General features: G+C 44.5%; 1 protein-coding gene across 1 annotated transcript in view; it reads left to right on the top strand.

Moving 5' to 3' along the window:
* RIOX1 (ribosomal oxygenase 1) overlaps window positions 1-25,668 on the top strand; it is a 178,822-nt gene that overhangs the window by 126,792 nt on the left and 26,362 nt on the right. Inside the window, exon 12 of the mRNA XM_040350758.1 lies at window positions 16,262-16,382. Within this exon, the coding sequence (XP_040206692.1) occupies window positions 16,262-16,382 (121 nt within the window). The remainder of the gene's footprint in view (window positions 1-16,261; window positions 16,383-25,668) is intronic.

Genomic DNA, 25,668 nt, shown 5'->3' with positions numbered 1-25,668 from the left:
ATTTGTGACTGCAAAAAGTGTCAGGGATATTAGTACACTTCACCCCTTTAGGTGTAGTGTACCCCCCCCTAATAAAGGTTTAATCCCTTGATCGCCAGGTAACGCTTTCACCCCCTGTCGCCAGTGATCTCTTTTCTGATCGCCGTATTAGTGTCGTGGTTAGTTATTTAGGTTCACCGTCAGGTTTTTATAGTCTCAGGTACCCCCATATACTACCTAATAATAAAGATTTTAACCACCTGATTGCCCCCTAGTTAACCCTTTCACCAGTGATCACCTTATAAGTGTTGCGGGTGACGCTGGTTAGTTTGCTTTTTATAGCGTCGGGGCACCCGCCATTTATTACCCAATAAAGGTTTAATCCCCTGATCACCCGGCGGGTAATATCAGTTAGGTTTTAGTGTCAGATAGCGTTTGCGTCGCCCCAGGCAGCGTCAGATTAGTGCCAGTAGTGCTAACACCCACGCACGCAGCATACACCTCCCTTAGTGGTATATTATCTGAACGGATCAATATCTGATAAGATCTATACTAGCGTCCCCAGCAGTTTAGGGTTCCTAAAAACGCAGTGTTAAGCGGGATCAGCCCAGCGTTTTGCCCCTCCACCCAGTCCAGCCCACCCAAGTGCAGTATCGATCGATCACTGTCACTTACAAAACACTAAACACATAACTGCAGCGCTCGCAGACCCAGGCCTGACCCCTGCGATCGCTAACCGTTTTTTTGGTAGCGTTTCTGACAGCGTTGCTGACAGCCTAGGTACTTTTTTACCTGTGAATGTTACTAGTGTACCAGTAAATTTTGAGCCCAAAATGGCAAATCGAAGGTACACCAGTGAAGAGGCCTACACGTTTCTGAGCATGACAGATAGTGAAGAGGAAGTCACTCATCTGTCAGATTCAGGCTCCTGTAGACGACAGCAGCTCCATGACCGATAGCACCGATGACGAAGTTGAGGTCCCTGCCAAGGTCAGGCGTACCCAACCCCATTATTTTTCTTCTGTTGTTGAGGTGCAAGAACCGCAGGGCTCTCATATGGAGCAAAGAAGTACTGGTGCCACTCATCCTTCTGGTGAACTGGCAAGTGTAAGGTTGCTGGTTCAACTAGACCCAGGTTTTAAGGACAATCTGAATGTATGGAGGCTCCCCAAAGCATTGGCAGTGAAAAACATCCACACGCACACATGTCCGTATGTCCACACTAGCTTTATTTTCTAATGCGTACTTGTTCATAATCAAATCATACAAGAAAGGGACGCCCTTGTCCCAGCCAATCATATCTAAGTTATTAGGTTATACAAGTGATATTCGTCACAATTATACACCATGCATAAAATATAGCAATCTTCTTTGTGCCCGACAGATATCTCGTTTCTACTGCAGCTTATCTAATGTTTATGCTCTTTGCCTAGGACATAATAACAATAATATTGCCAAGGTTCCTGGCATCTCCAAGAAGCTCAAGGATACATTTTCATACAAGCATTAATCACTAAGGGGGAACTCTAACAAGCCTTATAATGCATTTTTTAGTATAGGGAAACTATAGCCTATCAATGCATTGATATCTATGGGGGAACTCTAACCGCCTTTCAGCAAGCACCAGCGGCCTAGTACACCCTGGTCGTACATCCAGCACTGCAGTGTCCCACTGCCACCAAAAACACAAAGACAGCCCCGTCGTTCCCATAGTATTCTGCAGAATTTGCCAATCCTAATTCGAAGCCCACCACTTCTGTAGCACCCGTACTCCATTTTTTAGTCGTTTGTTTTATCAGCAAATTGGCGCATGTGGCACCGTGCGACCTAATCGCCGCGGCTTATCCCAGAGGCTTGTAGATTTCCGGGGGAGAGAGCCTGCTCCAAGTGTAATAATTTGGTCGCTGTGAAGTGGAGGGATAATAAGAATGTTTTCGTTCTGTCCTCCCTTCACGCAGACACGACAGTCCAAATTTGTACGGACACTGGTGTTGTGGAGAAACCCCCTCTGTGTCCACAAATATAACCAAAATATGGGAGGGGTGGATCTCAACGACCGATTGTTGGCGCCGTACCTAGTTGCCCGTAAGGCCAGATGCTGGTACAAAAAAGTGTCTGTGTACTTATTTCAATTGGCTTTGCCGAACGTTCATGTGCTTTACAGAGCTTCAGGACGGACTGGATCTTTCCTTAAATTCCAGGATGATATCGTCCAAGCCCTCCTGTATCCAGGCGGTACTGCACCTCACCATCCCCAACCAAATGCAGTAAGCCGGCTGCATGAGAGCCATTTTCCATATGCCATCCCTAGTACCCCTACCCAATGAGCCCCCAAAGAAAATTATGTCTGTAGAAAGCATGGATATAGGCGTGATACCCATTATTATTGTCCACGCTGTCCTGACAATCCTGGTCTTTGCATTGGTGAATGTCTTGAACGCTACCACACACTAGTGCAGTATTAGCGTAGGGTACGGCATTTAACAGACTAGGACACACTTATACAGGGTCTCCCAAGATGCCATTGCATGTTGAGAGACCCAAACCTGGAAACCGCACTGTTACAAAAAAAGTGTTAAAACAAAAGAAAAATAGTTGTCGTTTTATTGTTCTCTCTCTCTCTCTCTTTTTTATACTTTACTGTTTACTGTGCTTTATTGTTAACCATTTTTTTTGTTTTCAGGTACGCCATTCAGCTGCAGCGCAGATTTATTTACCTTGACAGCAACAGCGTTTGCTCCCACGATACATAAAGCCATGACTCCAGTGCTGTAGGAGTTTATTTCACCACCACAGTTAAAAAAAAAAAGAGCATATATGCCGGCAGCAGGGGCGGAGCAGCGATTTACTCCCTACTTTTTTGTGGGAGGCTGCCCCCATGCTTCTGCATATAAATGGTGCATGTATGCCCATCATTAGAATGGGGTGGATGAAGGGAGATATTCTAATGGTCGGCATACCCACCGATCAATCTCCTTTTTTTCTATTTTTTTCGTTCAGGCTGCATGAAAAAAAAAAGATTACAATATATGCCCAACATGGACCAGTAACATACTGGTATGTTGCTGGACTTTGAATGGTTATACCAGAATGATGCCTGCGGGTTTAGGCATCATCTTGGTATCATTCTTTTCAGCCAGCGGTTGGCTTTCATGTGGAAGGAACAGTTTAAAAATAAAATAAAAAAGCAAAATAAATAATAAAAAAAGCACCCCTGTCCCCCCCTGCTCTCGCGCAAAGGCGAACTCAAGCGACGATCTGGCGTCCTATGTAAACAGCAATTGCACCATGCATGTGAGGTATCACCATGAAGGTCAGATCGAGGGCAGTTTTTTTAGCAGTAGACCTCCTCAGGAAATTTAAAGTGGTAACCTGTAAAGGCTTTTAAAAATGTATGTAGTTTGTCGTCACTGCGCGTCTGTGTGCAATTTTAAAGCATGTCGTGTTTGGTATCCATGTACGCGGCCTAAGATTATCTTTTTTTTCTTTCATCAAACATTTGGGCAATATAGTATGTTTTAGTGCATACATTTTTTTTTTTTTTTTAATGCGTTTTGAATAATTGCTGCGCAAATACTGTGTAGGAAAAAAAATGCAACACCCACCACTTTAATCTGTAGGGCTTTTGCTTTCAAAAATATATATATATGTTTGGGGGTTCAACGTAATTTTCTTGCAAAAAAAAATATTTTTTTCATATAAACAAAAAGTATCAGAAAGGGCTTTGTCTTCAAGTGGTTAGAAGAGTGGATGATGTGTGACATAAGCTTCTAAATGTTGTGCTTAAAATGTCAGGACAGTTCATAACCCCCAAATGACCCCATTTTGGAAAGTAGACACCCCAAGCTATTTGCTGAGAGGCATGTCGAGTCCATGGAATATTTTATTTTTTGACCCCAGTTGCTTCTCATGAGTACGGTGATACCACATGCGTGAGACTTTTTGGGAGCCTAGCTACATACGGGACCCCAAAAACCAAGCACCGCCTTCAGGCTTTCTAAGGGTGGCACAAAACCCCCCTAAATTACCCCATTTTGGAAAGTAGACACCCCAAGCTATTTGCTGAGAGGTATGGTGAGTAATTTGCAGATCTCGCTTTTTGTCACAAAGTTTTGAAAAAAGAAAAAAAAAATGTATTTTCTTTCTTCAATTTCAAAAACAAATGAGAGCTGCAAAATACTCACCATGCCTCTCAGCAAATAGCGTGGGGTGTCTACTTTCCAAAATAGGGTCATTTGGGGGGGGGGTTGTGCCCTCTTGGCATTTTATGGCCTTCAAAACTGTGATAGGTAGTGAGGAGTGAAATCGAAAATTTGCGCCTTTAGAAATCCTAAAGGCGGTGCTTGGTTTTTGGTGCCCCGTATGCGGCTAGGCTCTCAAAAATTCCAACACATGTGGTATCCCTGTACTTGGGAGAAGCAGCTAAATGTATTTTGGGGTTCAATTCCACATATAACCATGGCATGTGTGAGCAATATATCATTTAGTGACAACTTTTTGTAAAAAAATATATTTTTTTTTTGGTCATTATTCAATCCCTAAAAAACGCTATTTCAAAAACTTTGAAAGACTCCCTGCAAAGCTACTGGCGTTTTTAGAACATGATTTTAGGGTCCAGTGTGCATGGAGCCTAAGAATGCTTGTCAGTTTTTATTGCAGTCTATGCCCCACTTAAGGAGATTCACCCTCTATTTTTGTCATGTTTACCATTAGCATTGAAAGTAAAAGAAAATCCCACATTTTGGGTTGTCCCCAGAAAAGTAATAGAGGGGAAATGGGAACACCTGGTTCTGGTGACCTGGGGGTCCTCAAGGAATTGCCTTTGCACGGATTTCCGATCACTCCCTGTTTGGCTGTGGAAGAGGAAAGGGAAATCTTCCATTGAGGATGGTGGTAAAAAAAACTGACTTCCCAACCACTTTTTTTGGGATTCATGGCCACCAGGTAAACCAAGTGTAAGATTTAGAAGACCTTAAATCTATTTTAGCTTGATTGAAAGCCATCCCTATAGTTTTTCTTATAAATTAAGGGACACAGGACGAAGTATTCATGTACATATGATAACTGCTGCCTTCAAGAGATTGGACACTGGTAAACAAAGCTTTTAAAGGCCAGCCAAATATAACCCCTCCCACTACCAGCAAGCTTCATTTTTTTTTCTAGCATCTTAGGATAACAAATGCCTTCGCTCTCCTGAGAGAATAAACTTGGTTTTTCAAAAATCCCTTGTTTCATCTAGCAAGTGTACCTACCCGTGTCAACTACTCCTGAAATGAATAGTCTGGGAGTTTGCTTAAAGTCCTATGCCTGTGCATTCGCAATTGCAACCAGTTACCTTGTGATTTGCTTAACACAGATAACACAGATAAAGTATTTTCTTCTTAACGTTTTGCCTAGCAATACCTTATAGTTGAGGGGTTCCTAAAGAAGTGGACTTCAAGAGATCACTTGAGATCAGAGCACCATTTTTTTCCAGAAAGAGAAGACAACATTTTTAGCTGGGAAACCCACAGCACCGAAGGCTAAGAAAAAATATTTTCATTTCTTTCATGCCTCCAAAGTCCAAGATAAAACTTGGAACTCAGTTCTGCCAAAAGGCCTGAACCCCAAAGTCTTCCAAATCCGTAAACAAGTGCTCACAATGGGGCCCCCCCTGGTTGAAAAAAGGCGCTAGTCTATTCCGTTCAACCTATATTTGTGTGCAAGAAGTGGCAGACCTTTACCCTGCTCTGGCACAGATCCTCTCCTAAAGGGTCATAGCCATTGTCCCAGAAAAGGAGAGGTTTCAGGGTTTCTATTCCAACCTGTTCTCAGTCCTCAAGGTCAACAAGAGCATGAGTCCCATACTGGTTCTTAACACCACCTTCTAGGTACAAAAATTCTGCATGTTATCTGCCAGGTAGGACATCATAAATCCCTACTTGCATGTCCCCATTCTCCTAGCGCATATCAATGCTACATGCGTTTTTATTGTGGGCACACATCATTACCAATTTGTTGCTCTTCCCTTTGGCCTGTCCACTGCACCTTGGATTTTCAACAAGGTGCTAGCCCCTGTTCTTGCTCTGATTGATGCTTAGGCCACCCCCATATTGTGATATCTGGATGACCACCTTCTGAGGGAACAGTCAGCTCAGACTCGTCAGCCAGTGTCCAACAGAACGTGCAGACTCTATAGAGTTTTAGGTGGATTCCTTATATCCAGAAATCCGTGCTGAAGCCCCTCTTATCATTTTAAGTATATGGGCCTGGTCCTGCTGGTTTTGCATATGGCCCTGTCCAAGGTATTCTTTACCTTAGACTCCTTGCTGCCACATTTCAACTTTTCCAGGAACCAATCTACCCTCCGCTTTTCCATGAGGTTTTTAGGTTCAATGGTTGTCTCTTTTAATGCTTCTGTATGCTCAATTTCACTCCAGATCATTGCAACTAAACATTCTGCCAGTGGTGGACATGAGGGTGCAATACTTGAAGCATGGCAGACAGACATCCTTAGTCGCCAATGTTTGACCTTTATAAAATAGTCTGTTAACCCTAATCTGTGAGACCTCTGTCATAGTTGGGGAACAACAGACATGGACATTCTGGCTTTCAGGTTCAACAACAAACTAAACCGTTTTCCTCTAAGTCCAGGGATCTTCTAGTCCAGGCATCACTAAATGGGCCAAATGCGCACCACCGGGGTACTGCCATTTAGGAGCCTTTTTCCCTGTTCGTCTTTCAGGACAGGTACTGTAGAGAGGTACTGTAGAGAGACACAGGCTCCTCCCCTCACAGGAAACACTGCCTTCCAATTAAGAATTTAAGCCTCATCCTCCCTCAGCTCCTCAGTTTATGGTGTTTCCTCCGGAGGGGAGACACCGCTGGGGGCCAAGGGCCAGACAGCTGGGGAAGCTGAGGCCAGTTTTCCTGAGAGGGGGGACCTGTTCTCCCTGGGATCAGGGCTATTTTTTAAATGCATGGCGTCCTGGTTGACTGGGGAAGTCACTTACCCAGGACATCGCCGTGTAGCGTCCCGCGGACATTCCTGGGGTGGATTCAGCCGCGGAGGCCTATTTACTAAACGCACAGGGGTGGCGCTGCAGGCGGGGTGCACGCTCCCTGTGAGAATTCACAGTCGGCCAGGAGCTGGGCCGGACCGGATGACGAGTGACGTCAGTTCCGGGGGGGGCGGGCACTTCCGCCGGATACGCGTCACTGGTCCCGGACGCTGCAGTGTGAAAAGGCCTGACGCTGGGCTGGTGCGGCCTCTCTCTTCTCAGCCGTAGTGTCGGCGTTTTTGCAGGCAGTCGCGACCACATTCCTCAGCGAGATGTCGGAAGCAGAGGCTTCCCGTGCACCTCCGGATGACGACAGCACCAGCCACTCTAAGGTAAGGAGAACCCTGGGGTGGTGTTCCCTTATCATGTTGTACAGCTTCACTGGTGATTTTTTTGTTTTCTTCTCCTGGTGGTCGGGGAGTTTTTTAGTGTAGTGTGTCTGGAACCCTGGTGGTGGTTGGTCCTAGAACACTCCTGGTGGTTACCTGTGTTATGCGCTGGTCTCTCTTTTAATCTAGCCTCCACTTTCTTCTGTGTTTTTCAGAAATCCACAGAAAAATCAGCCCACAGCAGGAAGAAATGCCCTTCCTGCAGATCTTCACTTAGTGAGAGTTGGAACAAAGCTCTTTGCAGGAGATGTATTGAGGGGCTGGTTAAAGAAAGGGAGGCAGAGCAGGCATCTGAATTAGCAGCTTCTATGAAAGAGCTTTCTGGCACCTTTCAATCGTTTAAAGATATTTTTGCTAATTTTCAATTGCCCCAAAGCAGCCCTTCTGTAGCGCAACAGGTAATTCCACCGAATCCTGAGGTTCTTCCCTCTGGGAGTAGAGAAAAACCTGCGGATATCAGAGAGGATGCTGAGGAGGAGCAAGACAGTGCCGCTTCTAGCTCCCAAGAGGAGTCAGATAGTGAGAAGACAGAGGCAGGGTCCTCAAAGGTCTCTCGCTACAAGCTTTCCCTTGAAGAGGTGGAAGAGTTATTGGAAACTATCCACGCTACTTTAGGGATAGTTGAGGAGAAAAAGACACTGTCACTCCATGACCAGATGTACAGTGGTTTGGGAGAACAAAAGAAAAGGGTTTTTCCAGTCCATGAAGTACTGGTCAATGCCATCAAAAAAGAATGGCAGGACCCAGAGAGGAAACCTTTCTTCTCAAACTCTTTGAAGAGGAGGTTTCCTTTTTCTGAAGAGGAGGCTTCAGTGTGGAACAAATCCCCCAAACTAGATGCCGCCTTTTCGCAGGTATCCCGACATACGGACTTGGCGTTTGAGGACATGGGGGTCCTTTCAGACCCCATGGACAGGCGGATGGATTCGCTATTAAAAAAGTCCTGGGATGCTTCCCAGGGGAACCTTAAGCCAGCTATGGCAGCAACAGTGGTGGCCCGTAATTTAGAGCATTGGCTCTTACAAATTAAGGCACATATTGAGGCCGGAACGCCAAAAGAGACTATACTTTCCTCTTTTCCAACTTTACTGAGTGGCGTACGGTATGTAGCGGACGCCTCAGCAGAGTCAATCCGCATGTCTGCCAGATCTGCAGCTCTATCTAATTCTGCAAGAAGAGCTCTCTGGCTCAAGACATGGCAGGGGGATAGCGCCTCAAAGATTAAATTGTGCGGGATCCCCCTTACAGGAGACTTATTATTTGGGCCAGGCTTGGAGGCTGTCTTAGATCGTACAGCCGACAAGAAGAAGGCTTTCCCCTTAAAGAAAAAATTTGGGGGACAGGCAAAGAAAAAATTCTGGACCCAAAAGAAGGTGGAAGTCCCCAAACCTGAGGGAAAGAAAAAGTTTTGGGGACCAAAAGGGAAAGGCCGTGCCGGGGCGCTTTTTCGTGCTCCTGAACAGCCCCAAAAACCTCAATGACGGAGTCAAGGTGGGAGGAAGGTTGGGGGCCTTTCTCCCACAATGGGAGACGATCACCAGCAACCAATTTGTGCTGGGGATCATAAGGAGAGGGTACAGACTAGAATTCTCAAGTCCCCCCCCATCCAGACTTTTAGTCACCAATTTGCCCCAGTGCAAAGAGAAATCGGTGGCTCTGATCTCCTCTCTTCAGGAGTTGGAGGATCAGGAGGTGGTAGTTCGGGTTCCATCGGAGGAGATAGGAAAGGGCTTCTACTCCCACATATTTGTGGTCCGCAAGCCTTCAGGGAAATTCAGGCTTATACTGAATTTAAAACCTCTAAACACCTCGGTCACGTACAAACGGTTTCGGATGGATTCCATCTATTCCGTGAGGACACTCCTCCTTCCGAACTGCTTCATGGCATCCATAGATCTAAAGGATGCCTACCTACACATCCCAATAGCGGAATGCCATCAGAGATTTCTCAGACTGGCCGTGAGGTCCAGAGAGGGGACGTTTCACCTGCAATTCAAAGCACTCCCCTTCGGGCTCTCCTCTTCCCCCCGCATATTCACCAAAGTGATGGTGGAGGTACTAGCCTTTCTACGTCTCAAAGGCATCCTGGTGGTAGCCTACCTGGACGATCTGCTATTTTTTGCAGACTCCCCGACACGGTTGTCCCAGGACCTCCAGGTTGCAAAGGGGATTCTGGAAAACCTAGGTTGGTTACTCAATCTGGAAAAATCCAGCCTGACACCCTCCCAAAGAGTCACTTTTCTGGGATATGTACTGGACTCAACCAGACAGATGACTTTTCTCCCAGTAGAAAAAGTTCAGAAGGTGGACAATGTAATATCACTTCTTCAGAGCAGTGGCCAGCTTCCGATAAGGAAAGTCATGTCAGCTCTGGGGTTATTAACATCTTGTCTTCCTGCAGTACAGTGGGCAGGTCTGCATTTCCGACCTCTACAACTGTTCATACTGAACATTTGGGACCACAAACCGGAATCCTTGGATTCCCTGATATCCATACCGGTTCACATCAAAAGGTCCCTTTGGTGGTGGAGGAAAGGGGCGAACCTTTTACAGGGCCTGGATTGGATCTCCCCGATCTCCAGAACAGTGACAACAGATGCCAGTGGCTCCGGTTGGGGAGCACACCTGGACTCCCTTCTGACACAGGGTCGCTGGGCAAAAGAGGACTCGCAAAAATCCTCGAATTGGAGAGAACTAAAAGCGATAGAGTTAGCCCTCAAAGCCTTTCAGAAGGAGCTGCAGGGACAGCATGTTCGAATCAGGACAGACAACTCCTCGGCAGTAGCTTATGTCAACAAGCAGGGGGGCACCAGGAGCAAGTCCTTATGGGATCTGACAAAATCTATTCTCATATGGGCGGAGGCCAATGTCTTATCCCTCTCAGCCATACATCTGAAGGGAGAATTAAATCAGGTCGCAGACTTCCTCAGCAGGAAAAAACTGAGGGAGGGCGATTGGGTTCTGAATCAAGAAGTTTTCAGAGCGATCACTCAAAGATGGGGTCTTCCGGAGGTGGATTTATTCGCCTCAAGAGAAAATGCCAAAACTCGGCTCTTTTTTTCCCTAAACAGATGGGATGGAGCTCTGGCGGTGGACGCTCTGGCCCAAACCTGGAAGTTCTCCAGGTGTTATGCTTTCCCCCCTCCGGTTCTAATACCAGCAGTCCTGAGGAAACTGCAGGGGGAGAACACAACACTCATTCTCATCGCACCTCATTGGCCCAGGAGACCATGGTTCTCTATCCTAAAAAATCTATCGATAGAATCTCCTTGGATTCTACCAATTCGGGAGGATCTCCTTTTGCAGGGTCCAATCTGCTGCCCGCAGGTAGAGAGATGGAACCTGGCAGCCTGGCTTCTGAGGAAGAGCTGCTGAGGGGCAAAGGGTTTTCAGAACGCTTGGTTGAAACACTCCTAAGCTGTAGAAAGAAGGAGACGCAAGCCATTTACCAAAAAGTGTGGAAACGGTTTAACATCTGGTGTGCAGAAAGCTCATTCAGTGTCAACAGCTCTGTGGCTGTTTTAGAATTTCTTCAAGCTGGAGCTGATAAAGGGCTGGCAACTAGCACGCTGAAGGGTCAGGTGTCAGCGCTAAGTGTATTTCTTGAAAAACAACTAGCATTTGACCCTTGGGTCTCTAGATTTTTTAAGGCTTTGAGTAGACGGAGACCTGTAAAAACCTCCAACTTCCCAGTTTGGGATCTCTCATTGGTTCTTCAAGCCTTTACAGTAGAACCATTTGAGCCTTTAGACAAATGTAGTTTAAAAGTAATCACTCTCAAAACAGTATTTTTAGTAGCGATCACTACTGCCAGGAGAGTGAGCGAACTCGAGGCCCTATCTATTAGGGTCCCCTTTTTTCAAGTTTTTCCGGATCGCATCATTTTTAAGACAGATCCGGCTTTTCTACCAAAGGTAGCTTCTAAGTTTCACAGAAGTCAAGAAATAACATTGCCTTCTTTTTGTTCAAATCCTGTGAGGGAACAGGAACACAAGTTTCACAACCTAGACGTTAGGAGGTGTGTCCTACAATACTTGGATTACACAAGTCAGTTCAGGAAAGCTGATTCACTATTTGTTTTGTTTTCTGGGTCCAGGAAAGGGTCCAGGGCTTCTAGACGCACGATAGCCAGGTGGTTAAGGGCAGCCATCGTTCTAGCCTATTCTTCTAGGGGAGTAGAGCCTCCACAAGGTATCAAGGCTCATTCCACCAGGGCAGTAGCAACTTCCCAAGCAGAGTGTGCTGGTGCCTCCCCGGAGCAGATCTGCAAGGCTGCAACATGGTCTAGTTTCTCAACGTTTGTAAAACATTACAGACTGGACCTACTTTCAACCAAAGACCAGGCTTTTGGACGCAAAGTACTGCAAGCAGTTGTCCCACTCTAGGGTAAGGTGCTCGCTTATCCTCTCTACAGTACCTGTCCTGAAAGACGAACAGGGAAAAACGGGGTTACTTACCGGTAACATCCCTTTTCCTGGAGTCTTTCAGGACAGCACTGGTACCCACCCTCTTTGTTGTAGGGGATATTATGGAAACTCATCAGACGAGGCCGTCAGGTAAGATGTAATTTTATACTTTTATGACGTGTTCTTGTGTCTCCCCAGCTGGCCGGAGGTACTCTGGAAAAAACTGAGGAGCTGAGGGAGGATGAGGCTTAAATTCTTAATTGGAAGGCGGTGTTTCCTGTGAGGGGAGGAGCCTGTGTCTCTCTACAGTACCTCTCTACAGTTCCTGTCCTGAAAGACTCCAGGAAAAGGGATGTTACCGGTAAGTAACCCCGTTTTTTTCCTTCTGCCTTCGCTCTGTAATCCTCGGAGCCGACAGCGGGAGGTGGGACAGTTCTGGATGGAGGGCGGAGCTGGCCGAGGTTAAACACGTTATTGGCTGCTAGGACCGTCCTTTTTTCAATTAACAAACATTTCTGACTTGCCTCCTCTGTGTAGTTGTGAGTGGCCCCGATCCTCCTCTTCTGGGGTCGCTCAGTGGCGCTGTTGGCTCTTCCTCTTCTCGAGTGCCCCTTCGGAGAAGCGCTTTCCTTTGGGACACACCCGTGTGGGCGCGCTCCAGAGTTCTGCTGCTGCGTCTATTGAGACAGACCGCCCCCTGGTACCCGCGTCATTGGATTTGATTGACAGTAGTGGGAGCCAAATGTTGCGCTGCTATCAATCTATCCAATCAGGACATGAGACACTGGCCGGAGCTGGAGTGCTCATTCTCGTTGTGAGAATTCCGGGGCTCAAGTAAGTAAAAAGGGGGGCTCGGGGGGGGCTACTGCGTGACAGGAGGTTTTTCACCTTAGTGAAAGGTAGAAACTGGAGTGGGGGAGAGGGGCTGAGGACTGGATTGTGGGGGGGGGGAGGTGAGGAAGTTAAATTGGGGGTGCCAAGGACTGTCATGTGAGGGGGGCTGAGGACATTAAAGTGGAGAGGGGAGGACTGTAATATGTGGAGGGACCGAAGACAGTGATGTGGAGGGACTGAGGACAGTAATTTGGGGTTATGATGTAAATGGGGGCAGAGGACAGTACTGTGGAATAAATGGAGAGGGGTAATGTAAAGGGGGAGCTGAGGACACTCCTCGAGAGGATCTTTATAGTTACATTATCTGGGCAGTGTGACAGCAGTGGGGGGGGTACCACCTGGGTAGTGTGACAGGAGGGAAGAATGCTCAGAATTCCCCCCCTCCCCTGCTCGTCAGGCTTTTTCACTTACTGTGGCTGACTGCTGTTGGTCTCTTGGAAGATCTGTTTCTGGTCGGCCGTCTGTACATAAAGAGCATGCTCATCGGCTGATCATGAAGCTTTCATCTCTGATCCAGCACCGATATCCCATAATTCTTCACTGACACGTGACCTCAACAATGTGCAGAGTGATATGACAGGTTGCTGGCCAGGCTCTGAAGGGAAGGGGCGCAGGGCTGGACCGAATTCACTGCTAGAATCCCTCTACTTCAGCAGCTTCTTCCTCAGCATAAGCTGAATTCTCAGTAAAGTCGTCCAGGGCTGGGGTGCCCTCAGTATCCGCCGCACACTTCTTCTCCCCATCTGCAGGATCCTGGCAGCTCCTGTCCAGTGTCTGAGTTTGCATTGACAGAGATGCTGGAATAGATTTTCGGCAGCTCCTCAAGAAAAAGACATGGCTCATGAGCGCCCCCTTCTTATGGCGCCCATGGCACTTTCCATGTCTGCCATACAAGATCTGTGCGTTAGGTGCACACATCGTGGGTAAGGATGAGCTCAGGTGTGTTCGCAACTCCACGTGCCCGAGCCCGCTAGGAAGCTGACACTCTGCAGTGCTAATCACAGGTAGTGAGGCATGTCTTGATCTGTGCAGCTGCGGATCGGGAAATGTCTTGCTGCCGGTGATTAGCGCTGCAGAGTGTCGGCTTACTGGCGGGCGCAGGCACGTGGAGTTGCGAACATGCCTGAGCTCATCCTTAGTCGTGGGTGGATCAGTCAATTTTAATGGGCTGCACTACCCACAAGAAACCGAGAGAAAGAAGTCCTTGACCCTTTTTAAAAAAAAATTGCGCCGCTCCAAGCCGCATGGTGCTTCTGCAATATGTGGTTTGGCACATGCGAAAATGCGTGACAGGGAACCGACCTGATAATTGGACCTCTGCTAGAAGAAAATTTACTGACCGGACCTCGGCGAATTGTAATTGAAAACCCCTGCTTTAGTCTTTTGCAGTGGATGTTCTGGTGACTCCATGGAATTGGTACATTCTGATCCACACCTTTCCCCCTCTGAAATTCCTATTTCACCTGCTCCACATAGGATAGATGTGGAGAGCATTCTGGTAATTCTAATTGCACCAAGCTGGCCCAGAAAGGTGTGGTATTCAGACCTTGGCGAATCCTGGCAAACTCTCCAGGGGGCTCTCTAGATCACCTGGATCTTACATAGTTACATAGTTAGTCAGGTTGAAAAAAGACACAAGTCCATCCAGTTCAACCACAAAAAATAAAAAAACAAAATAAAAAACACAGTACAATCCTATACACCCAACTCCATACCCACAGTTGATCCAGAGGAAGGCAAAAAACCCCAGCAGAGCATGATCCAATTTGCTACAGCAGGGGAAAAAATTCCTTCCTGATCCCCCAAGAGGCAATCGGATTTACCCTGGATCAACTTTACCTACAAATCCTAGTACTCAGTTACATAGTTAGTTACATGGTTAGTCAGGTTGAAAAAAGACACAAGTCCATCCAGTTCAACCACAAAAAAACACAAAAAACAATACTCAGTTATATTCTGTACATTTAGGAAAGAATCCAGACCTTTCTTAAAGCAATCTACTGAGCTGGCCAGAACCACCTCTGGAGGGAGTCTGTTCCACATTTTCACAGCTCTTACTGTGAAAAAACCTTTCCGTATTTGGAGGTGAAATCTCTTTTCCTCTAGACGTAAAGAGTGCCCCCTTGTCCTCAGTGATGACCGTAAAGTGAATAACTCAACACCAAGTTCACTGTATGGACCTCTTATATATTTGTACATGTTGATCATATCCCCCATTATTCTCCTCTTCTCAAGAGTGAATAAATTTAGTTCCTCTACTCTTTCCTCATAGCTGAGCTCCTCCATGCCTCTTATCAGTTTGGTTGCTCTTCTCTGCACTTTCTCCAGTTCTCCTATATCCTTTTTGAGAACTGGTGCCCAAAACTGAACTGCATATTCCAGATGAGGTCTTACTAATGATTTGTACAGGGGCAAAATTATATCTCTGTCTCTGGAGTCCATACCTCTCTTAATACAAGAAAGGACTTTGCTCGCTTTGGAAACCGCAGCTTGGCATTGCATGCCATTATTGAGCTTATGATCAACTAAAACCCCCAGATCCTTCTCCACTACAGATCCCCCCAGTTGTACTCCCCCTAGTATGTATGATGCATGCATATTCTTAGCCCCCAAGTGCATAACTTTACATTTATCTACATTAAACCTCATCTGCCACTTAGTCGCCCAATCAGACAGAGCATTGAGGTCGGCTTGTAAATTGGAGACATCCTGTAGGGACGTTATTCCACTGCATAGCTTGGTGTCATCTGCAAAGACAGAAATGTTACTTTTGATCTCAGACCCAATATCATTTATAAATATATTGAAAAGTAAGGGTCCCAGCACTGAACCTTGGGGTACACCACTCATAACATTGGACCATTCAGAGTAAGAATCATTAACCACGACTCTCTGAATTCTGTCTTTCAGCCAGTTTTCTATCCATTTACAAACTGATATATTCTGTACATTTAGGAAAGAATCCAGGCCTTTCTTAAAGCAATCTACTGAGCTGGCCAGAACCACCTCTGGAGGGAGTCTGTTCCACATTTTCACATCTTCTGTCCCAATTACCATTTTACAACCTTTAACGACCTGGCTGTAGTAAACTGAGGAACTGATGGACAGAGCCTATTGATCTTGGTTATCTATACGCTCTTGAAAGCTAGGAAATCAGTGTCTTACAAAGTCTATCATATGCGTAAATTAAAACTTCCAAGGCCCCCAGTATTTACCTCCTAAGATGCTAAGCAAAGACTGTAGGGGCTTGAGGCTGAGAAAAGTTTGTAAGGTCAAACCTATAGGTAGGGCATAACGCAGAATTTAAAAGAAAAAGCACGCACAAAAAAAAGTTGGTTTGAATCCCTTTCATTTAATTTTCAGCATGTTTATTACCATATGATCATTCTTGCACTTTAGTATTGTTTGAAATCACTATAATATAAGCTGCAATCACAACACTGTTAAAGTGGTTGCTGTGGAGACTCTTTTTGTGAAACTGTTCTACAGTAAATTTATCGTAGCATGAGAAAAACACTTTGGGCTTTAACAGTTCACTTTTTTGTTTTTTCAGCTGAAAAAGCTTGCAGTGTATTTGGTGTCCCAACAAGATGGGAGAATGGAAGTGTGATTGACTGCTCCGTGGAGCTGGAGAAACACTCACAGATAAGATTTCTCAGAGGAAATATTGCAAGGTCAGTCCTGCTCATTGCTGCTAGATTTCAACACAAAGGTCTAATCAAGGACAGGGACAAATGCATTTGCTGGAGATGCAATTTATATGCTGTACTTTTGATAAAGTAATTTACTGAATAAATGGAAGCATTAAAAAGCATTATAGCTATCCAAAGAGATATATTTACAGATGGGCAATAGAAAATGTTATTCGTGGAAAAAATGCTGTGCAATAATTTATAACAATTGTTTAGAAATCACCTTTTTAAAGAATATTTTTGGTCATAGTTACATAGTTGGGGTGGAAAAAAAATTCAATCTCTTTCAACCAAAAACTACGCACACTTTGCCGATTCCTGCACAGAAAAAAATCTGCATGTGATACTGGTGTTGTGGCGTAAACAGGGCACATAGAGAACAATGGTGAGGGGAGGTCTCACTGTCATAATGTGAAGATAAATGTCACTTGAAATAGTCAATTTAAGATCACCAGATTTCTGGTATTTTTAGTAGGCAGCTCTGACTTAAAGCAGAACTTCACTCCGAAATGGGAGTTACTTGCACTTCACGCCATTAAAAAGGGATAGTACTGTGTTGGTTACTTAAATCTATTCTCTTTTTGTGGGTAAAGATGGTTGATTCCAGTCCAGTTTATTTAATTTTTATTGACATCAAATACCATCTATTTCATTTGTTTTTTTCAATTCATCCTGATGACAAGAGCCTGCATTCCTCTTAAGACTTTCTTTGGGGTGTATTCATTTTTGCAACATGGTCTTGAAAAAAAAAATGTGTGCGTGCAAATATTAAATTCTTATTTCTTTATTATTTTTCCAATACTCATCTTTTGGGTGCCTAGTGCCCATCTTATCAAAAGGTTACTAATACATCTGTGTCTCAGTAAAGGTAAAAACCTTCCCTCCCGACCTCTCTCTTCCCTGCTAACACCGGCTTTCCACCTTCTCTATCTCTCCAGAACGCTACCTCATACCGTTAAATGATGTATTGGGCGCTCATAATTTCTGTATATTCCATCGTAAACTTGTACCCTTTCCAGTCCTTCCACTTCTCTTCAAACTCCTCCCATTTTTCTCCATCCCTAAATCTTAGGTATTCCATATTGTAAATTTCGACTACTTTGTTACACCACCTTCTCAATGATGGTCTCTCCAGTTCTTGCCAATTACAAGATATTTGATTCTTTGCCGCGTTCAAGAACTGTGGAATTTAGTGTCTTTAGGTACTCTTTAGTAGACATTTGGGACCTGTGTAGCACACAAACCCACGGATCATCTGGGAGATCATCATTTGATATTTCTCAAATTTTTTTGTCTAATCTCCCCCCAATATTTTTTTAATTTTGGGACAGGACCACCAGATATGAGCCATAGTTCCGATTTCATTGCAACCTCTCCAACATAGCTGTGATGTGGTTCCTGAATACTTATGTACCTTATCCAGTGTAAGGTACCAGCGTACCAGGCATTTATAGTTCTGTTCCATAATATTATTGTTTACCAACGTCACGTGAACTCTCTTTATTAACTGACTGATCTCGTATTCATTTACACCTGAACCCAACTCCTCCTCCCATTTCTTGATGTATGGCGGGACGATCTGCAATTTTGAAACGTTTAAGATTTTATAGATCTTAGAGATTGTCCCTTTTTCGGTCTTACTCACACATAATTTTTCAAAAGGCCGAAGATTTGCTTCTGATCTAATAGGCTGGGGGAGACTTTCGAAAAAGTGTTTTAATTGCGTGTACCGCCATTCATCAATCAGAATCATATCCTTTTTATTTTTTAATTCCTGAAGTGTTAGTAGCTTGTTTTGCTCCATAACATCTTTTAATTGGATATTATCTTTAATTATCCATTTGCCTTGCAACTTTTTTTTTTCCCCCGGTGGAATTTTTTTTTGTCAGTTAAAGGTATAAAGGGTGAATTATAATCCCATTTTTCTTTCTTGTGCATCTGATCCCATAGTTTTAGTGCGTGTCTCGTGATATAGTGAGCTTAAGAACAAATTTCTCTATACTGTGCCGGGACCCATATTAATTTCCTCAGTGCTATTTTACTCATTTTAATTTCCATATTTACCCACCTTTTTTCTATATTATTTTTAACCCAATCCACTATTCGTGATATTAAGATCGCATGGTGGTACTTTCTTATTTCGGGTGCCCCTAACCTCCCTTGTGCCTTATCTTTAGTCAATAATGGTAGTTTGATACGTGTTTTTTTCCCTCTCCAGATACATTTAAGAAACATTGACTGTAATTTTTTAAAATATGCTTGTGGAATTGGAATTGGGAGCATCTGCAATTTATAAACAATTTTTTGGTAATATTATCATTTTAAAGATATTTTTTCTTCCGCTCCAGGATAATTGTCATGGTGCAATTCTGTTTAGTTCATCTTTGACCTCGTTTAACAATGGGATAACATTTAATCTTGTATAAGGTCTCCATGGAAGTTGCTAGCCTGATTCCCAGATATTTTAGTTCTTTTTTCCAGCCAAATGGGAAGTCTTCCTGCAGAGCGCATCTTTCTATTTTAGGGATGTTTAGGCTCAATATTTCAGATTTGGCTGGATTTATCTTAAAATTGGATATCCTGCCGTATTCTTTGATAGTTTTCATTAGATTAGGCAGGGTTATCCTGGGGTTTGTTACATAAAACAATATATCGTCTGCATAGGCGGCACATTTATGCTGCTCTCCTCCTAGTGTTATCCCTTTTAATATCCACATTTCGCCTTATCCCCCTTAACAGGGGTACTAATGTGAGAGTGAACAACAGCGGTGACAAGGGGTACCCCTGTCGGGTGCCATTTTCCATTTCGAAGGGTTCTGAGATGGTTCCATTAACTTTGATTCTTGCTGTAGGTCTATTGTATAGTGATCTTATCCATCTTCTCATTCTGGGTCCCACTTCAATCGTCTCTAATGTGTACTGCATGAAGCCCCAGTCTACCCTGTCAAAAGCCTTTTCGGCGTCTATTGACAGGAGTAGTCCCGGGGCTCCACTTTTCCTAATTTCCTCTATAACCAGGAGGGATCAAATTCCATCATCTCTTCCTTCCCTCCCTGTGATAAATCCATCTTGGTCCATGTGGACCACACCCTTCATTACTTTTTTCATCCTGTTGGCGAGAATTTTTGAAAATATCTTTAAGTCGATATTAAGGAGCGAAATTGGTCTATAACTGGAGCATAGGGAGTTTTCTTTACCCTCTTTAGGAATTAGTTATTAAAGGGGTTGTAAAGGAAGAATTTTTTTTTCATAATAAGCATCCTTTACCTGCAGACATTCCTCTTTTCACTTCCTCATTGTTCGTTTTTGTTCAGAAGTTGCTTTTTCTCCTCTGTTCTGTTCACTTCCTGCTTGTCTGATTTTACTGACCACCGTGATGGGAGGCTTTACATGCGGTGGTCAGTAATGTGCTCACCCCCTCCTGGGAACTACATCTGTGCGGCAGGACGCTCTCTACGTGTTAGAGACTTCAAGGAGGTGTGAATTACTGGGCGTGCCGCAATTCATACTGGGAAATGTAGTTCTTGCATGAACAAACGATGCAAACCAGGAAGTAAATAAGAGAACAGAAACTAGAATGCCGGAGGTGATATAGATGAAGGAATTTAATCGGTATTTACTCATTTTTTAACAGAATCATTACACTATTCTGTCTACCTTGCAGACATTAATTTGAGGCAAAAACATTTTTTCCTTTAGTGACCCTTTAAAGCTTCTAAAGCCTCTTTCCTCATCTCCCACTTCTCTCCAATCCCGTTGAAGTAGGAACATAATTTGGGGGTTAGTATGTCAGAATTTTTTTTATGATACAGTATAGTCAGAGTGTCGGGACCGGGGCTTTTCCCTTTAGGTAATTCTTGAATAATTTTAGATATTTCTTCTTCTGTTATAAGAGTTAGGAGATTATTGAGTTTATTTTCTGGAATTTTATTTTAATCTAATTCCCTCAGATATAATTTAATTTTCTCCTCCTTTTTGTTTTACCTCTTCTTTAGTGCTATTCTTATGAATTGCATAGAGTTTCCCATAAAATTCCTGAAAGTTTTTAATGATATCTGAAGTCTTAAATCTTATTTCTCCAGTATTTGTCTGTATTCTCTCTATATAGTTAGCTGTTTTTTTTTTTTTTTTTAGTACATTCGCCAAGTATTTCCCCGCCTTATTACCCCATTGGTATCTTTCTTTCTTAACCAAACTTAGAGCTATTCGGGATTCCTGTTCAATTGCTCCTCTCATTTTCTCTCTTTTAATACTAAGATTCAATAAAAGATCCCTCTGACCAGTTTCTTTATGTAGTTGTCTAATTCAAAGATTTATTTCGTTAGATTTTTTTTTTTCTCTTTATTTTATTTTTTTCAGCTCCCTCTTTAATTAAGATACCCCTAATATAAACCTTATGGGTTTCCCAAATTATCGCCTCGGACATTCCCTCTTTGCTGTTCTCCTTAAAAAAATGTTCTAATTCCTTCTTTATTCTCTTCTCCAACTCTTTGTCTAATAAAAGTTCTTCATTCAACCTCCAGTTATATTTCCTATTTTCTCTCTCCTATTTTCAATTGCAGTGCGATTGGTGCGTGATCAGAGAATGTTGAGATTCCAATTTGTGTCTTCCACTAGATCTAATAGCCTATGCTCTACCAGGAAATAATCAATTCTAGTGTACCCCGGTCCCATGCACCGGGGAGCGGAATGTATAGTCTTAGTCTCATATGTTGTGATCTCCATGCATCTACCAGTTGATAATGGTACATCTTCTTTTTTAATTTATTCCTCTGACCCATTCCGATGCCCTGTGCATGTGACGTGCTATCTAATTTTGGATCTAGACATACATTGAAATCCCCTCCCATGATAACCCCTCCTGTCCTAAAGTTCATGAGCTCTTCCACTATTCCCGCCAAGTATTGAGCAGACTTTTTATTTGGTCCATAAACGTTCACCAGTGAGATCTCGGTCTCATTCAGGTTCCCCCTTAGAAATAGAAAGCGACCCTCCTGGTCTGCCCTCCTTTCTTCCAAAGTGAACCAAGCACCCCTAGCGAACCCTATGGCCACTCCTTTAGCACGAGAAATAGGGGAGTCTGCATAAAACCACAGGGGGAATTCATCTGAGGTAATTCTGCGACTTGTGCCCATACTCAGATGAGTTTCCTGTAAAAATATCACATCAGCTTTTAAAAAAAGAATTCCCTTATGTTTGCAATTTTGATGGGGGCATTCATTCCACGGACATTGTATGATATAATATTAATTTTTACATTGAATATTATGAGGTAGCCCTCTAAAGCTAACGCCTTCTTATAAGTTTTCATAGAGGTCACCCACCCGCACCCACCCTAACCTCCCTTCCCCCTCACCCCTGTCATGGGGGCTATTGGCCTCCTACATGCCTATAGATTCGTGGCCCTCCTCCATCTGGCCCTACGGTTCTCCCCCCTCGAGGTTGGATTCTGGATAGACTTTGTTTAGGAGCATTTGTCCTCCCATATTGGAAGGTCCCCTGTGCCCGCAACTTTCCCCTTTTCTACGGTATTCTATAGTGGCCGTACCCCTTAACCTTTCCCCTCCTCCCCCCTCCCCTTTCCCCCCTCTATATACCATCCCATCTTCCTCCCTCCCACCTCTCTTCGTTTTCTTCTCTTCTCATCTTCCCCCTATTACTCTTATTGTTAATTACTATTTGTTTTTTCTTGGGATCAGATGCCAAGACTGCTGTTCTGAATTCGGCCTCATTTGCTCTTTTTCCCACCAGCCTGGGATCTCTGTCTCTGGGATATTCAGCCTTTTACAGAAGTTCACCATATCCTCAGGGAATCTTAAAGTGGAATCTTAAAGTCCAACTAAGCAGGCTGGAAAGCCCCAAAAATACTGAATGTCCTGCCGCTTTAATTTCTCCAATAAAGGTTTTAATAGTCTTCGAATTTAACATGACCCTTAGATTTTAGACATGAACGGATCTGCTCTTTGTCTTGAAAGTTGTGAAATCGCACAATTACATCTCTCGGCAGTTCATCCGCCACTCCTGACGGTTTTCTTATCCGATAATCTTTCAAGTTTTATTTTGTTTGTTGCTGTTTTACCTAACATCTGCCCAAATATTTTATAATTTTTCTCCTGTAGATCTTCCACTTGTTCATCTGGCAATCCTCTGCTTTTCAGGTTTTTCCTTCTCAGGTTTTTCCTTCTATTGCAATTTTCCTGATCTTCCAGCCTATATTTCATATACCTTTTTGTTCTTTCTGTATCTTTCATCTGATCTTTTAATTCTTTTACCTCTGCTGCCTGGGCATCTATTTTTTCTTCTGTTTCTTCCACTCTCCTCAGAATATGGTTCATGTCTTTGTGTATTAGTTCTGTGATGCAATTGCCTATATGTCTCAGTTTAATTCTCCCTGCTAATTTAACCACTTAAGCCCCGGACCAATATGCAGCCTAAAGACCCAAGGTGTTTTTACAGTTCGGGACTGCGTCGCTTTAACAGACAATTGCGCGGTCGTGCGACGTGGCTCCCAAACAAAATTGGCGTCCTTTTTTCCCCACAAATAGAGCTTTCTTTTGGTGGTATTTGATCACATCTGCGGTTTTTAGTTTTTGCGCTATAAACAAAAATAGAGCGACAATTTTGAAAAAAAAGCAATATTTTTTACTTTTTGCTGTAATAAATATCCCCCAAAAACATATATAAAAACATTTTTTTTCCTCAGTTTAGGCCGATACGTATTCTTCTACCTATTTTTAGTAAAAAAAATCGCAATAAGCGTTTATCGATTGGTTTGCGCAAAATTTATAGTGTTTACAAAATAGGGGATAGTTTTATTGCATTTTTATTTTTTATTTTTTTTTTACTACTAATGGCGGCGATCAGCAATTTTTTTCGTGACTGCGACATTATGGCGGACACTTCGGACAATTTTGACACATTTTTGGGACCATTGTCATTTTCACAGCAAAAAATGCATTTAAATTGCATTCTTTATTGTGAAAATGACAGTTGCAGTTTGGGAGTTAACCACAGGTGGCGCTGTAGGAGTTAGGGTGCACCTAGTATGTGTTTACAACTGTTTGGGGGTGTGGCTGTAGGAATGACGTCATCGATCGTGTCTTCCCTATAAAGGGAATGACGCGATCGATGCGCCGCCATAGTGAAGGACGGGGAAGCCGTGTTTACACACGGCTCTCCTCGTTCTTCAGCTCCGGGGAGCGATCGCGACGGAGCGGCTATAAACAAATAGCCGCGCCGTGGTCCCGGATCGCTCCCCGAGCGGACCCGACCGCCGCATGTAGCGGGGGGGTCCCGATCGGACCCCCCACCCGCTAATAGGCGAGGACGTACCCATACGCCCATGTGCCTGTACGTGCCATATTGTGGACGTATATGTACATGGGCTGGTCCTTAAGTGGTTAATGCTGTGGGTTAGAGGTAACAGGTGTTTCATGTGTGATTCATCTCTCTCTGTGAACACTGTTCATATGTTAAATAAGGCTAGCTTTTGAAAGGCCTGTAATTGTGTGATAACGCTGTCTAAAAACCTTTTGATACTCAGAGGTGTTACTAGGTGTCAAGCTGCATGCAGGGACGAAATGTCTGCCTAGGAAACTCAGGGTGTGAAGGTGGTTTGTTGTTATGCTGTTTAAGGAATGTGCAGTGATTAGACATGATAATTGTGTTGTTCCAGCAGTAAGCTTGGCATGTGTGGCTTTCTGGGCGACTCCAGGGATATTCCTCCTCGTGGAATATTGGGGTGATTTTCGTTATGGGAAGAAGGGAACGTTGACGGGGATATCATTGTAATACTGTCACAACTGGTTGGCAGCAGCGGGATTTTCCCTTCTACTCTCCTTTACACCCGGATTCCAAGCAGACACTGGAAGAACTACTGGAAGTTCGTGGAAGGATTGCTAGCAACAAAACCAAGCGGGTCATCATAGCAGAATTAATGGAGCTAGACCAGGAGGACAACGCTGCTTCCGGTGCAAACAGCTGGGTCACTTCAAGCAGAATTGCCCCATGAATGACAACACCAGGTCAAATTGGTCTCAACCTGGGTACCGCCCACCAGCAGCAGCCCATTGTGTAGACTCGGCTTGGGATCCCCAGGAGCTGGGTCGGGAAGAACCATTGGGCACCCCTTACGAAGCCCTCATGATACAATCTGTTATTACGGACAACAGGGAACACCATTGTGAGCTGGTCATGGGCGCCAGCCCTGAGCCGGAGGGGCCCTGGAGGGAGCTGGGCAGAAAGAGGCACCGCCGGCCACCCTCCAAGAAGAAGAGGTCCTGGAAGCCGTATAACAAGCTGACCTGGGAGGAGAAGAAGCGACTGGAGGAGAGGGAGTCGCAGCGGGCGTCCCAGATGCGGGCCGAGATGTTCGCCAAGGGCCCACCGGTGGCCCCTTACACCACCACCTAGTTCCTGATGATGAAGGACCACGTGGAGAGCCTGCAGGACATGAGCAAGCAGGAGCTGATCCGTGAGTACATGGAGCTGGAGGAGTGCATAAGCCGCATGGAGGAGGAGAACAACCACCTGAGGTCACAGCGGGGTGACCCCCCCCAGGCTCCATGAACTGGAGATGGAGCTGGAGAAGCTCAAAGAGGAGAACCGGCGGCTGCGGAGGGAGCAGAGGGTGGCTGACCCTATGGGGCACTGACCCCCCCCCGGACTCTGAGCACCAGTGCTACAGCATTTCAACAAATATAACTTTTTCTTTTTATGAATCTCCTGTGATTGTCACTTCAGAGCCATAACCTGCCCCCTCCCATAGCGGGACACCTAGATGGCGGCGCACAGACCCATTCGCCGTCTTCACACTGACTTCTGGTGACTCTGCAGATCGCACAAAGACTTGGACTGACCGGCGTGTGATCTGACGACTCGTTGACATACCCAAGTCGGAAGCAGTTGCCAAGGGAGGTCAGTTACGCCAAACGGAGTTAACCTCGGACTGAAAGCTCTGAACCCGTCAACCCTACTGGACCAGGGAAGGTCCAACCGGGTTTGCCGGAGCAGGGAGAAAAAGGGGGGCCATTGTGATGCAATTGCCTATATGTCTCAGTTTAATTCTCCCTGCTAATTTAATGCTGTGGGTTAGAGGTAACAGGTGTTTCATGTGTGATTCATCTCTCTCTGTGAACACTGTTCATATGTTAAATAAGGCTAGCTTTTGAAAGGCCTGTAATTGTGTGATAACGCTGTCTAAAAACCTTTTGATACTCAGAGGTGTTACTAGGTGTCAAGCTGCATGCAGGGACGAAATGTCTGCTTA

This window comes from Rana temporaria, chromosome 4 (genome assembly GCF_905171775.1).
Source record: "Rana temporaria chromosome 4, aRanTem1.1, whole genome shotgun sequence".
NCBI classification, from domain to species: Eukaryota; Metazoa; Chordata; class Amphibia; order Anura; family Ranidae; genus Rana; species Rana temporaria.
This window is presented reverse-complemented; position numbering and strand designations above follow the sequence as displayed.